Below are 13,357 nucleotides of genomic sequence, written 5' to 3' on the forward strand. Positions count from 1 at the left end.
ATCCACACAAAATGAAGAAAGTTGTCTCCCCAACTAGTGGAGGTAACATGCCTCCATTAGTGGTCATGGGAAAATCAGAAGGCACTCCAGCAGCCCCACATGTTCAGACGTTTCTGTTGAAAAAAGTCAGCCCTTCCAAGTCTTCCATGGCTCACTTAAACTCCACATCAAGTTCAAGCCCAGTTTCAAACATGCGCTTAGTGAAAACAACTGATGGGAAAAATTTACTTCTTACCAATGTTGTTGGGACTTCCAAGGTTACTGCAAACAAGCATGTTATAATGATGCCCCAGACTAGCCTTAGTGGAGTCAGTTCATCAGCAGATACCACCACAGTGCCTTCTACAGTACAACAGTCACCAATCAGTCCTGTTAAATTAGCTAATGCCCCTCGTACAGTTGTTCTCAACCCTGCCAAACCTCCCACACTGGGAGAAAATGGCATCAATCAGCCTATTATTCTGCAAATTCCTGGTCTTAATCAGCCAGTTGTTGTGAAACAGTTCCCTTCAGACCCAGTAAATGATGAAAATGAAGAATCATCATCAGTGGTCCCAGAAGTAACACCTAAGGAGAATGGCCCTATCACCACTCCAACTACCAGTACTTGTACCACTATAAGTATCTCTCCAACTTCCAGTAACTCAGTCAGTATCTCTCCCAGTAAAACTGCCAGTACTAGTACAACTTTCAAAAGCATTCCCAGTACCAGAAGTATTACCTCTGTCAGTGCCACTTCCTCCACCACTACCAGTACCTCACCCATCACCAGTACCTTTCCCATCACCAGTACCTTTCCCTTCATCAGTGCTTCTCCCATCGCCAGTACCTCTTCCATCTCCAGTACCTCTCCCATCACCAGCACCTTTCCCATCGCCAGCACCTCTCCCATCGCCAGCACCTCTCCCATCGCCAGTACCTTTCCCATCATCAGTACCTCACCCATTACCAGTACTACTCCGATACCCATTATCAATCCTACTGCCAGTATCATCAACAATCCAGTAATTTCCACGGCACCCAACTCTGGTACTCAGACAAATTCTACAAATCCTGTCATGTATCTGAAAAGTGGGAATGCAACATATAAAGTGGTGGGTAAGCCAGTTCCTGTCAAATTATTTCCAAAGCCTCCTAAAATTGCCCCAAAGATTATAATGAACAAAGATGCAGGCCAGAAGATCCCCTTGCCTCCCCTAAGAAAAAACAAAACGTTCCAACCTTTAAGCTCGTTCACTTCAGTCAGGGGCACTCCTTCAGCTGAGCCCCCAGCCTACCTCAATATTCGCATCAAGGAGGAACCCAGGGCTGTGGAGGAGATACATGAGGAAGAGAGCATTGGCATCAAGGAGGAGAATGAGGAAGAGGAAAATGCAGCACAGGACGAGCCACAAGGGTTGAATAATGGAGAGGTCGAGGGGATTGATACCATGCTGGATATTAGTATCAAGGAGGAGCCCAGGGATGACCATAGTAAGTATGGTGCAGCTATTTCAACTCCATTATATTATCATCATCATCATCATTATCATCATCATCATCATCATCTAATCCTGTGTTGACCCATGAGAAGCGTAGGAGCCCAGGGCTAGGCAAGTTGGTCCTGACATTTAATACGAGAGTGACCAGCCTCACTCATCCGTGAGTGGTATTACGTGAGCAATAAACCCCAACCATCCCTTAGATAGAAACCTGGACAGGCTCAATCCGATTGGAGCTTCCTAATTACCCATTAAACCACGAGGCGCCATAATTTGGTTATATGGTTACCACCCAGTGTGGTCAGTAGTTTCTTGGTGTACAGGAAACCATTTGGCTTGTCACTTAGAAAAGAGTCACCCATAGGCAGAAGGAAGAGGAAAGACCAAAGAAAGAAGAGGAAGGAAGGAAGAGAGAAAAGGACAGTCACCTGAGAGCAGCACTACATTGAGTGAGTGAATGTTGAGCACCCCCACCCACCACTGATTATTATTATTATTATCATCAGATAGAGCTAGGATTATGGGGACTTGAATGGTGAGTGAATGGGAGCATGCCCTATTGGATTGGGCAAATTTGGGCTGTCTGGATGTTGCTACTCCATCCTGCCCTAGGGTGGGAAAGAATTTCTGGATGATTGTGATAATGATGATAATTATTATTATTATTATTATTATTATTATGTGAAAGGGATCTCTGCCAAAGAAGGGGACTCAGTGTACTATTAGTGTTGTGAATACAGAGACTGATGTGAGAAGAGTTTTTTACCTACTGTATGTGTAGTGCAGTAATAGAAAAAGGGAAGACTGCCAGGTGGAGAGCAGAGTGGCTCAGGAAATAAAGTGAATAATGCTATGAATGCCTTGATAAAGAATACAGGTCTTAGTACAGAAGCTGCCTGAGGATTGCATGAAGGTGTTTTACTTCTGTGAATTGATTGATGTGAGATTGGCATGGCGTGGGTATATGAATCGAAAGTTAAGGACGAGGGCTGTAAAAATGAAACTATTTAAGGGATATATGTGGAGTTCCAAGGTCAAATAGTATAAGAAATCTAGAGGTTAGTGAAAGATATGGAGTAAGGAAGTCATAATCAAAGTGTTGAAGTGTGTGTGAATACCATAGATGTTACAGGCACATTAAGAGGGTGGCAGTAGCTAGGGTAGTCAAAAGGATATGAGTGAGTTATGAGGGTAGCAGGTGGTGAGAAAGGCAAAGAATGTGGATGGATTTGGTAAGTGGGTGGTTAGGTACTATCACCTCTGGTAGACTTGTGCTAAAATGTTGAGATATATTGCAATTCATACTGTTCCTACTGTGACTAATAGATGTCAGTGGTCTAGTTAATTAAATCTCTCCAAGTGAATATAGACCGTGTGGTATTATATGCAATGGGTTAGTTGGGTTTGTTCCCATCTTAATGCTTCTTGGGGAAGAGCAACTGTTTACTCTTGTCTTAAATGCCTGGACCCCTTTGTTCCTGATGAGGCAGTAAAAGTTTGATGGATGGATGGATGTCATATTTGTATTTAGCTGGTAGTGGATATTCATTTCTGGGCAGGTTATTATTTGAGATTCATTACACTAAAGGTGGTAGGTGGTGGCAACCATCATCCACTTACTTGTAGTGCTGCCTACTTCTTCCATTACCTTTATTGCCCTTTTTCTGTGTCTGCCCTCTCTCTCCCTATTTCTTCCAACTTTCCTGACATGTTTTATTACTCTTCTTTCCTTTTCAGGTGTCTTTACTTTGAGTGACAAGCTAAATGGTTTCCTGTAAGCCAGGAAATCATTTACATTGCTGGTTGGTAATCATATTAGCAACCCATACTTGTTCCTTATGTGACAGCAAGTGGGTTGGTGGAGGGTTAGTGTCCCTCACCATAGAACAGCTAACTCAAAGACAAATGACCACTCCTTACAGGATTATGGTGTCTGGCTAGAGTTAGATACACAATGCACTATACAGTAGTTGTCACCTCAAGTGGTGGAGATTTTCGTCCATTTCCGGTTTATTTTGTGTAGCTAAGTGGCAGGATAAGACACTACTATGACTACAGTAGGCTATATCGTTTCCATATGACTTGTTCATGGTTAACATCTTGATCTGGTGTTAAATTATTGTTACAACTCTGCGATGAAGATGGAGAGGAAGCAGTGGTAAAAAAAAAAAAAGTAAGAGAGAGTATACTGTATTTTTTTTTTATCCCACAGCAGGCGAGTTGTTGGCGCGTGATGAACAACTGCGTCAGGTTTTGGGTGTGGCCAACAACCTTCAGGCTGGCCAGCGGCCCAGGTTCTTCATTAGAACATCAGAAGGCAAGCTAGTCACCATCTCACCAGAGGAGGCAGAAGCTCTGGGTCTGAATTATCATGATAAGGTAGAGAATAACCAAAAGAAACTCATGAATGCTCTCAGTTTCTTCAAAACCTCTGCTCTGCATAAAGCCCTTGGTGAGGATGCAAGTAGTTTGGGTCAGGATGGAAATATACTGATTCCTCACAATGTCAGTGTGAAAGACTTTGTGAGTTGTCATGTATCACCTGCCGCTGAGAAAAATGCAACCATAATGAAAACTCTTGGTAGTAAACGACTGGAAACAAAGAACAAGATCTTGATGCCCCCTCAAAGTAATACAACCATAATAGGTGAATACACAGATTCAGATCATCGGTTCCTGAGGGTTGAAGTTGAGAGGGAGCCAAACAAGAAGGATGTTTGTGATGTTACTATCACACCCCTTAATAACTACCAGTGCCCATTTTGCATTAAAGAGTTCAAAACCAAGGACCATATTGTATCCCACTTAAGAATACACACAGGTGAACGACCGTATCCCTGTGAGGTGTGTGGAAAGAGATATCGCCAGAGGATCGACATAATTCGTCACATGAGAATTCACACTGGGGAGAAGCCATTTACTTGTGGTTTATGTGATGCATCCTTTAATCAGAAGTCCAACTTGCGATCCCACATGAGAATCCACACGGGTGAACGCCCTGTGCAATGTAATGTTTGTGGCAAGGGCTTTTCTCGCAACACACACTTGAAGCAACACATGAAGCTGCACACTGGAGAGAAACCCTTTCAGTGCAAGGTGTGTTATCGTCCATTTCGTTTTAAATCCGGTCTGCAAGCACATGAGCGCATTCACACTGGGCTTAAGCCATATGCCTGTAGTCTGTGTGGCCGAACTTTTACACAGATTGTAGGCCTGCTTCGCCATGAGCGTACACATGTAGGAGAGAAGCCATTCCGCTGTCAGAGCTGTGGGAAGTCGTTTAATCATCGAGAGAACTTAAAGGCTCATGTTTTGAAACACACCAGTGCTAGACCATATGGCTGTGACATGTGTGAGAAGTCTTTCACCGATAAGTCAGCCTTACGATGTCATCGTAAAAAATACCACTGTGACAACTTGATATGTGTGATCTGCCTTCGGGAAGATTTCAAAGATCGCATAGAACTGAGGGAGCACCTTCGAGCACACGAACGAGAGAACTGGAGAGAAACCCCAACTGGAGAGCTGGTACCAGTTGTTAGAGACTTTAACTCGGAACATTTCATCAGCGTGGACGACACCTTAGAGAATATTAAAGAAAAGGAAGGTGTTGGTAATGATGAATCTCTGTCCCTAGAAAATGTGAGGCCTGAAGAAATTCAGGTGGAGGTAGACTTAGAACCTGATAACCCAATGGATGATGATGATACACAGGAAGATGAAGACAGTGAATATGAGGAGCATGAGTTGCATATTGGTTCATCTGACCCTCTGGCATAGTATGTTCTGATAGTAAGACCATCTGATTTTAACACAGCAGCGGAGTGACAATTACTCGTATAGCATTTTGGGATGATAGGCATGTTCTGCATCTAGTTTACTAACCAGATTAAAAGTTTGATTATGGTACAGTGATAGAGTACTTTTAAGCATTATTTTTGTAAATACTACATTTCTAAGTATCTTTTTTGTAACAGATAGCTATAACATTTTGCCGTATTTTCACTAAATATAAAAGAAAATGCATATTATAAACTACAGTACAGTATATAGAATTCTTCACAACAGCTGCAGTACATGTCAAGTGCCAGAAAATTTGGGGAAAGTTATTTTGTACAGTATTCAGTACTGGATATGTGACTTAGAAAATTATGATAAAATGACCAAGTATATAATATCCAGTACAGTGTTGACTGCTGTACAGGTACATATTAATAGCATATGAAATATATATAAAACAGAACTTATAATAATTTTCCTTATTTTGTTTAACATAATGATTGTATACCGTACTGACAAAGAATAAAAGTCCTTGGTGTGTTAATTGTAAAAGAAGCATATTATTTAGGTCTCAGACAACATCATGACTTATACGTGTACTGAACTGATACCAATTGGAAAATAGGCTTAAATGTATTGTATTCTATAATTTGTAATTCAGATTTTAAGTTAAGACAGTGTTTACTATATTTAACATAATCTTTTACTTCCTGCATATATGCATAAACAGCTGGTATTAATTTCTTCCTTCATTCAGTGCTTGGTAAAGAAATAAGGTTACAGTCAGGGGCAAAAGGTTGCCTACCCGGTACCGTTGCACTGCATCAGCTATTTTTCAGTTAGGGTTATGTCCATCACTTTCCTTCAGGGTGCATTATCAAAAAGCATCATCTGTGAGCAAAGATAAATATGAATCCTTTCTCGGTGAAGGCATATTTAGCCAGTTGAGGAAAGTGAAATATGAGGTGAATTTTAACCCTCATCAGTACACTTATATAATATGACTTCGCAGCATTATTAAGGCATTATTAGGAAAACCAAGACATATGACATTACTGTATATTAATTTATTATCTCACATCTACCGCAGTTTATCGTATTTGATTTTTTTTAAGGACAGTGGTAATTTTCAAGTATACTGTAATTCTGTATATTTTTCATTGACTCGAACTTGAATTTTTTGATAAGGTAAAATTGTATAGCTTAATGAAATTTTAACATACAGTACTTGATGGTCCAAGGGCTGTTTATACAATTGTTACTGTAGTTCATGGCATAATGTTTGTTTTCTGATCTCACCCCGTCCTTAGGTGAGAAAAATGAATAATTAGGTTAATAATGACAAGGATGATGATGAAAGTGACTGTTGAAATAGATTAAGACAGAATGATGAAGATAATGATGGTGACAAGCATGATGATGACTGTTGGAAGTAGATTAAGACATTTTGACATTATGCAACCCAGTGCCTTCCTGTGCCTTTCCTAACTTTAGCCTTTTTGTGCCTTGTAAATGTGACTACAGTATTGGTAGTGGAACCCTGAAGACAGAGGATTTTTTTTTTTTCTGAGATGATTTTGTTCAGCCTAGGAGTGCACTGTACACATAAGCATGTGTTATTGTTGTTGCCCTATTCATTTGGACATGAACCTGGTGGACTGCAGGCTGAAGTTGCCCTGTTGATGCAATCCACCATCCTTCTTTGTTGGGGATTGGGAGGAAGTTGAGATACCATACATTGTTACAAAAGGTATTGTCACTGCCTGGTTATATCAGTGCCGCCATGTGAAGGCATCCCATTCTAGGACTGTGAAGGGGTTAATGAAGGCTGTATGCAGCCCTTCCGTTGTTGTACTGAAGGGGTTCAAGCTAATTTTGCGGTAAATCTGTTATTTGTTGGAGAGATTTTAATTGTTGTTGTTGTTTGTTGTTCAAGCAGATGCCGTTAATCCCATGACATTTTTATTTACAGTTTTCTCTTACTCATCTGCAGATGACTTTACTCAGCATGGGAGTGAGTTTCAACTGGAGTCAGATATAAAGTAAATCCTTGTTATAAGTCAGCTCTTTTTGATGTTCCTTTTTTTTAAATTAAGTTAACAGTAAATTATGGAAAGAGTAGCAGTTAAAACTCTGTTGCTGCACATGAAGTTGATTTGCCAGATTCAGTTTATACTACCAGTTGTATGGCATAAAACAGGATACTCAAGTTACACCGAGCAAAATTAATCACGAGGAAAGAGGTATTACAGTCTCCTGTGTGAGCAACACTACAGCTCATAGCCTTTATCATCCATTCCCCTTTCGAGTGCATTCCCAAGATGGATAAAGTTATCTGGTACCTCAAGCATAGCATAGCATAAAATTATGTCCTCTGGATGAAGGGGTTGAGTATTATTTGCTGGTGGGAGTGGTGGGTGTAATCTACAGGTTAAGTAATGTCTTCCATAACTATGGATAGTTTTTACCACTTTACTGAGCTTGTTAACCCTTTTGCCTTCGGAGGACACTTTGTTATTTTATTCAGGCTAACGCATTTCAGCTGGATGTGGCTCATAATTGTTAACATCCTTGGGGTGGTTGGAGTTCAGTTCTGTCATAGTACTACTCAGGTAAGCAGTTGGTCACTCAGCAAGAATTGGTGATGAATAGCAACCACAAGATGATATTGTGTAGCTGTGGGGAATTCTTGGTAGTTACAGGGTTGAAAATTGTCTTGGTTAACCTTTGGACTGCTAGAAACGTCAAATAAAAACAACTGCATGGCTTGAATGAAATACTCTTGTGTCCATGGCAAGGGAAGAGTTAATATGCTGCAGAAAAAATGATTAAGCTTCCATACTGCAATAATGTGTTACCATTTAAATTATTCTTGCTATCACCATATCGCTTTATTCAGATTGGAAATGATCTCTTTTGGTGACAGGATTCCTGTATATACAGTAGTTTCTAATCATTTCAAGGTGTCCATCTAAGAGCAGAATAAGTTTTTATGGTTTCTGTTAACTTTTCTGCCAGGTACAGTAAATATAAAAGCTGATTAAAATTCTCTGATTTTAATAATTTCCTTGTGAGATCTCTACCTGAAAGCTGAAAGAAATTGTATGCATTTTAACAACATTGCTGCAAGATATATCTAAAAACTGAATCAAATCATCTGGTTTCTGATTTCTGCACTATGAGATCTGCCTCTAAAAGCTTTATACATTCATCATTAAATAAAAGCATCTGGTGATAGAGTCAGATAAAAAATGCATCATTAGGCTGTAGTGGGGAGTTAATTGAGGTAAAATGCCTTTGAGCAGGGTATTGTGTGTGGAATTTTATGCTAATTTGGAGAATCTTGTGCCATGTTCACCTTATTCTGTCCATTTGAGTTTGCTGTACATTTTGTAAGGGGAGTGTACCTTTAACCCTTTTTGCCACCATAGATGCAATTGGATATTTGTTCAGGCTAGATCCAGACCAATTTATTCAGGTGAGGGAAGTTCAAGCATTGTTGGTGTTCCCCCCCAGGTTCGTTGTCATCCATTTTTCATATAATTCACCATCTTCCTTTCATAGGATTGGGGGAGTTGAGGGCTGTTTTTATAACCTGGTAGTGGAGTTCCGAAGGTATTTTTATGTCCCTGTATGAAGGTATCCATCTCCAGGACCATTGCAAGCATTGCAAAAGTTAAATGAGACAGTTTTCAACCCTTTGACCATTAGAATTTCCCTCTATTTGAAGAGAATTATCTCATGGCAGCCATAGCAAATGTCATAATGCATCTGTAAGAAGTGAAAGGGTTAATAGCTATGTATATTTTACAGTATTAGAGTATTATTTCTAAGTGATAATTATAATTGGTAGTGTGAGCTGTGTGTATTGTATTTATTGACAAAACTGGTAAAAATTCAGTTACTAGTAGCCCAACCTGTGCAGACATTTATATTCCCTCTGGAAAATCTACTTCATTGTAATTCCAGGCAGGTAACAAGTGGATGCCTGGTGGTCTATTGGGAGCTCCATTCGGTTAATAAAGGTTTAAATATCAGGTGTGCTTCCAGCTACTCCATTGTGCCTCCATCACATTTTAGGCAAGTTTGTGACATTCCTTCCCTATTGCATCATATCAGAGAATCCTGTGTGGGCAGAAAAGTATACCAAGCCTCATAAGTAAGGTAAAGGTAGAAGTGGAATTTGAGGAGAGTTCCCCCCCCCCCCAACTGTACCCATCATAGTTATGAATTACTATGACCATATTTTGTTTGAAAGCAGTGCCTTATCTATCTCTCTCATTTTATACTGATCTGATAATGTTTGTCTACCTTGACAGAGAATTTTGACCTTTTGATGCTTAATTTTCCATAACTCATTGGTGGAATAAGATGATACCACAACTCTTTTGTACTGTACATCATTTACATAAAGGAATTAATCCCCGAGTTAGACCACATCAGATCATATAGCCCTGCTAGGGTTACAGGAGAGCGCTACCCCTCTCAGCACAACGGCCACCGGGCGTGGCGCTAACTCGCAACCTCATGATTACGAGCCCGACACCCTACTACCGAGCTACCGTGCTCCCCCTTATTGAGAAAAATATTTTGTAATTAGCACCATATGCTAGTGTTAATCTCCATGTGATGATTGAGCATTCAAGATGGGGAGATGTCAGTTTGAGGCCAAGTTAAAATGAAGAGAGTACAGTAATCCCTGTGTAATCTGGACATCTTTTACCTGGACACTGTGATGAGGCTGTTTGAAACCATTATTCATACATTTTTCCATTTTATCCAGACAAAATGCATGCGTCTGGGTGGAAATTATGACCGCGAACATTTTTGCTCCTGGCTGGACGGGAATAGCCCAGTGGTGCCACCCTGTGTGGTTGGGTAGTTCACCCTCCTCCACTAGAGATGCCCTCAGTCATTCTCAGTTCGTGGGCAGTGACAGTGTAGTGAACAGCTCCTCGTGGAGTTGTCATGGCGGTGCACTTGGTGGCTTTTGTGGTTTTTCCTTACCTGCTTCAGGCCTTGTTATTCCTTGCATGCCTCTCCCTAGGGTGTGTGATGATGGCCCCTCCACCAGGAAGAAGGAAGAGAGTAGTGCTGACTCTAGAGAGGTGGAATATCACGAAGATTGATGTGGGATGGTCGAATCATGTGTTGATGTTGATTTTATTTTTGCTTTACTGTACCATGATTTTTATCAATTTTACCATGATTTTATTCTATTTTACCATTATGTTTTGCATGCCCACTGCATTTTTCTTGTGTAGCCATTTCTTTTCATGTCACTGCAGAGTATTGCCCAGGAATGGTGACTGCTTGTCTGTGGTTGATTGGTCTACTTGCCCTTGGTAATTGCTTATCTGTGGTTGATGGGTCTGCTTGACCTTGGCGATTGTGGTTTAGGTCTGCATGACCAGATAGGGTAGTGTTAAACAACAGGAACAAATGTTGTATGATGTACTGTAGAGGCCCATTTACTATGACTTTCAAAGTTAGGTTATGTATGATGGTGGGCCAGGGGAAAGTCCAGTATCCAGACGGAGCCATTACCCAGACAAACCTTTGGCTCTGTTACTTCGGTTAATCGAGGGATTACTGTATATACTGTACAGTAATTTACATTATTTTGATCCACAACTGTTTTCTTAGATACCATGCAGTTAGATTTTGACATTTGTATCTTTTAACTCTTTCAGCAAGAAAACTTATGTTTTTGCCACTGTCAGATACTTTTATTCAGCTAAGGGGAGATTTTTCATTTAAGGGGTTAGATATAGGCATCATTAATCCTAAAAGAGGTCATTCCTAAGTTGACTGAAATAGTCTGGAATTAGCAGAATTAACCAGTAAATGATGTCATTCTGAAAAGTTTAATATAGCCAAGAACTTCCAGATATTATGGCTTTTCTAGTTCATACTTTTTTCTTTCCATGTTTTCTGGATATTTAGGTCAGACAACAGATCAGGATGTTAATGAGTTACTGATTTACTGTACAGTACATTACATACACTGTATTTGTTGCGGTGCTTCCCAGCATCTTTGTCCTTTAGTTAGAGAATTATGCCTCCACTTGTTCTCGTTTTACGGTTTGAAAATTTGCCATCTGCATTGACTATACAGTATTTTACAGTATTTGGCATTAGGATTTGTAGCTGTTGTGTGTGCAAGATTACAAATTGTTTGTGTGTGTTGTGGATATTTTTTATAATTTTACATATTTTCATAATGTATACCTGCATGTATACAGGCAAAATGCAGCTCTGAGCGAATTTGAAGGAGGGAGGAGGCGAGGTAGGTCAAGGAGAAGGTGGAGAGATATGATGGATGAGTGTGAGGAAGAGAGGTTTGGAAGTTGGTGAGGCTAGGGAATTGACAAGAGATCGAGCTGGCTGGATGAATTTTGTGAGAAGTGTGTGATCAGGGATTTTGGCACCCCTTGTGAGCATGGCAGCAACTGGATTGACTCAATCAGATACGCTGTGTGAAGCTGCAGAATGTGGTGAATGTTTTTGGCATATCCGGTGGAGCCAGGATTTGATGATTGAATGGAAGCGTGGCCTATTTGGATTGGGCAAGTTTGTGCTGTCTGGACATTGCTACTCCTCACCCTGCCCTTGGGTGGGAAAGGAGGTCCGGATGATGATGAATAAGTGACCCAACAGAACTGGGTCACTTATAACTTTAATACAAAGTCATGGTTATATGAAACTATGAGCTGTAGTCATGAGGTAGAGATGAAACTCATGGGTAACAAGTCAGATCAGCCTAGCAAGCTGATTGTACTTAGCCATCACTAAGATGCAGGGGGTTAGGGATCTTTTGTCAAGTTAGATTAATTATGGAAATATGGTTTTCAAGCAAATGGAAATGTTATGCTGATGTGTAAATTGTCTTCCATGTATGTCAGTTGTGTAATGTGAACATGGTGTTAAAGTGTTTTCCATTTTTAATTGCCATTGGTCCAGTTCATGCACAATACTATGCTGTCTGAATTTCTTGATCTTTGTATCTTAAGACAGTATAGATGAATTTTTGTAATAAATCTGTATAGATAATATTGTCTTTTTCATAACAATAATGATTCCTTACTCTTAGAAGGTACAGTTACTTGTTGTCTTGCATGTATACTGTACAGGCAAAATGCAGCTCTGAGTGAAACAGCTGTAAGTGAGGCATGCTTTTTGTTCATGAATGGGGGCTTTAAATAATCTAATCATTTCTAACTTCAAAACCTAATAATATCATGAGCAGATTTAAATATAAATTAAGAGACAGTTCACCAGCCTGTTATTATTAAATGACACGAGGTGAGACTGCCAACTTATATGACGAAGACAATTTTGAAGCTTTGAAGAAGTGAACAGATGCACATACTCTCACTGGGCACCTTGCTGATAGTTTTCTCCGGTGTAGTAATTCCCCACTTGTCCACTGCAGGTGTATCGCAAGAAAATGTTGCTTTGAGTGAAAAATCACAAAACACCACAACGGCATACTTATTTTATAAGAATATGCAGTTTATTAAGTGATTAACAATGAACAATGCATGTGCATGATCTCACCTCTGGCACTAACCGCAGTATTTCCATTCATCTAATTCACTTTGTGTTGTTTATCATCAAGTATTCATGGAATGCCAAGTATGCAGTCAACCAACAAAAGAATTAAAATATACACACCAGTACACACACAAAATTCACGCATGCACATGTGCATGCACCACACACTCACACTTTCACTCACTCACTCACTCTCACATGTGCACACATGCGCACACGCGCACACACACGCACGCACGCGCGCGCGCGCGCGCGCACACACACACGCGCGCACACACACACACACACACACACACACACACACACACACACACACACAGGAGAAGAAGCACCTCACAAACTAAACTGTAGCTCACAAGGCCTTGAGGATCTGTGTGAATGTGGGTGAATCCAATCCCCATCCCTTTCTAAACTGAGTCATGACTAAGAACATGACAATGCAAACAGATACTCATCAGAACTATCAATGTCAGTGTTATCACATGGCCAGAGACTCCTTGTCCAAAAAATGGTATGGACTAAATTCATCCACACACACA

The 13,357-nt window shown here is 40.3% G+C and overlaps 1 protein-coding gene across 1 annotated transcript; it reads left to right on the forward strand.

Annotated features, from left to right (window-relative positions):
• LOC145407843 (uncharacterized) lies at window positions 1-5,261 on the forward strand. The gene is made up of 4 exons (XM_080278701.1): window positions 1-320; window positions 357-609; window positions 1,006-1,473; window positions 3,697-5,261. Exons 1-4 carry the CDS (start codon window positions 12-14, stop codon window positions 5,259-5,261), a joined length of 2,595 nt encoding a protein of 864 aa, XP_080134827.1. The 5' UTR covers window positions 1-11.
• Window positions 5,262-13,357: the final 8,096 nt, after the last annotated feature.

Source organism: Coenobita brevimanus, chromosome 74, assembly GCF_032717465.1.
Source record: "Coenobita brevimanus isolate Jiangsu-jjx chromosome 74, ASM3271746v2, whole genome shotgun sequence".
Taxonomy (NCBI): Eukaryota; Metazoa; Arthropoda; class Malacostraca; order Decapoda; family Coenobitidae; genus Coenobita; species Coenobita brevimanus.

Bases quoted from the DNA above. Each gene is read 5' to 3' on its own strand.
- LOC145407843 (XM_080278701.1), top strand. From the start codon at position 12: ATGAAGAAAGTTGTCTCCCCAACTAGTGGAGGTAACATGCCTCCATTA. The intron at 610-1,005 runs GTACCACTATAA...TCAACAATCCAG, and splicing joins CACTCCAACTACCAGTACTT to TAATTTCCACGGCACCCAAC. The intron at 1,474-3,696 runs GTAAGTATGGTG...ATCCCACAGCAG, and splicing joins GGAGCCCAGGGATGACCATA to GCGAGTTGTTGGCGCGTGAT.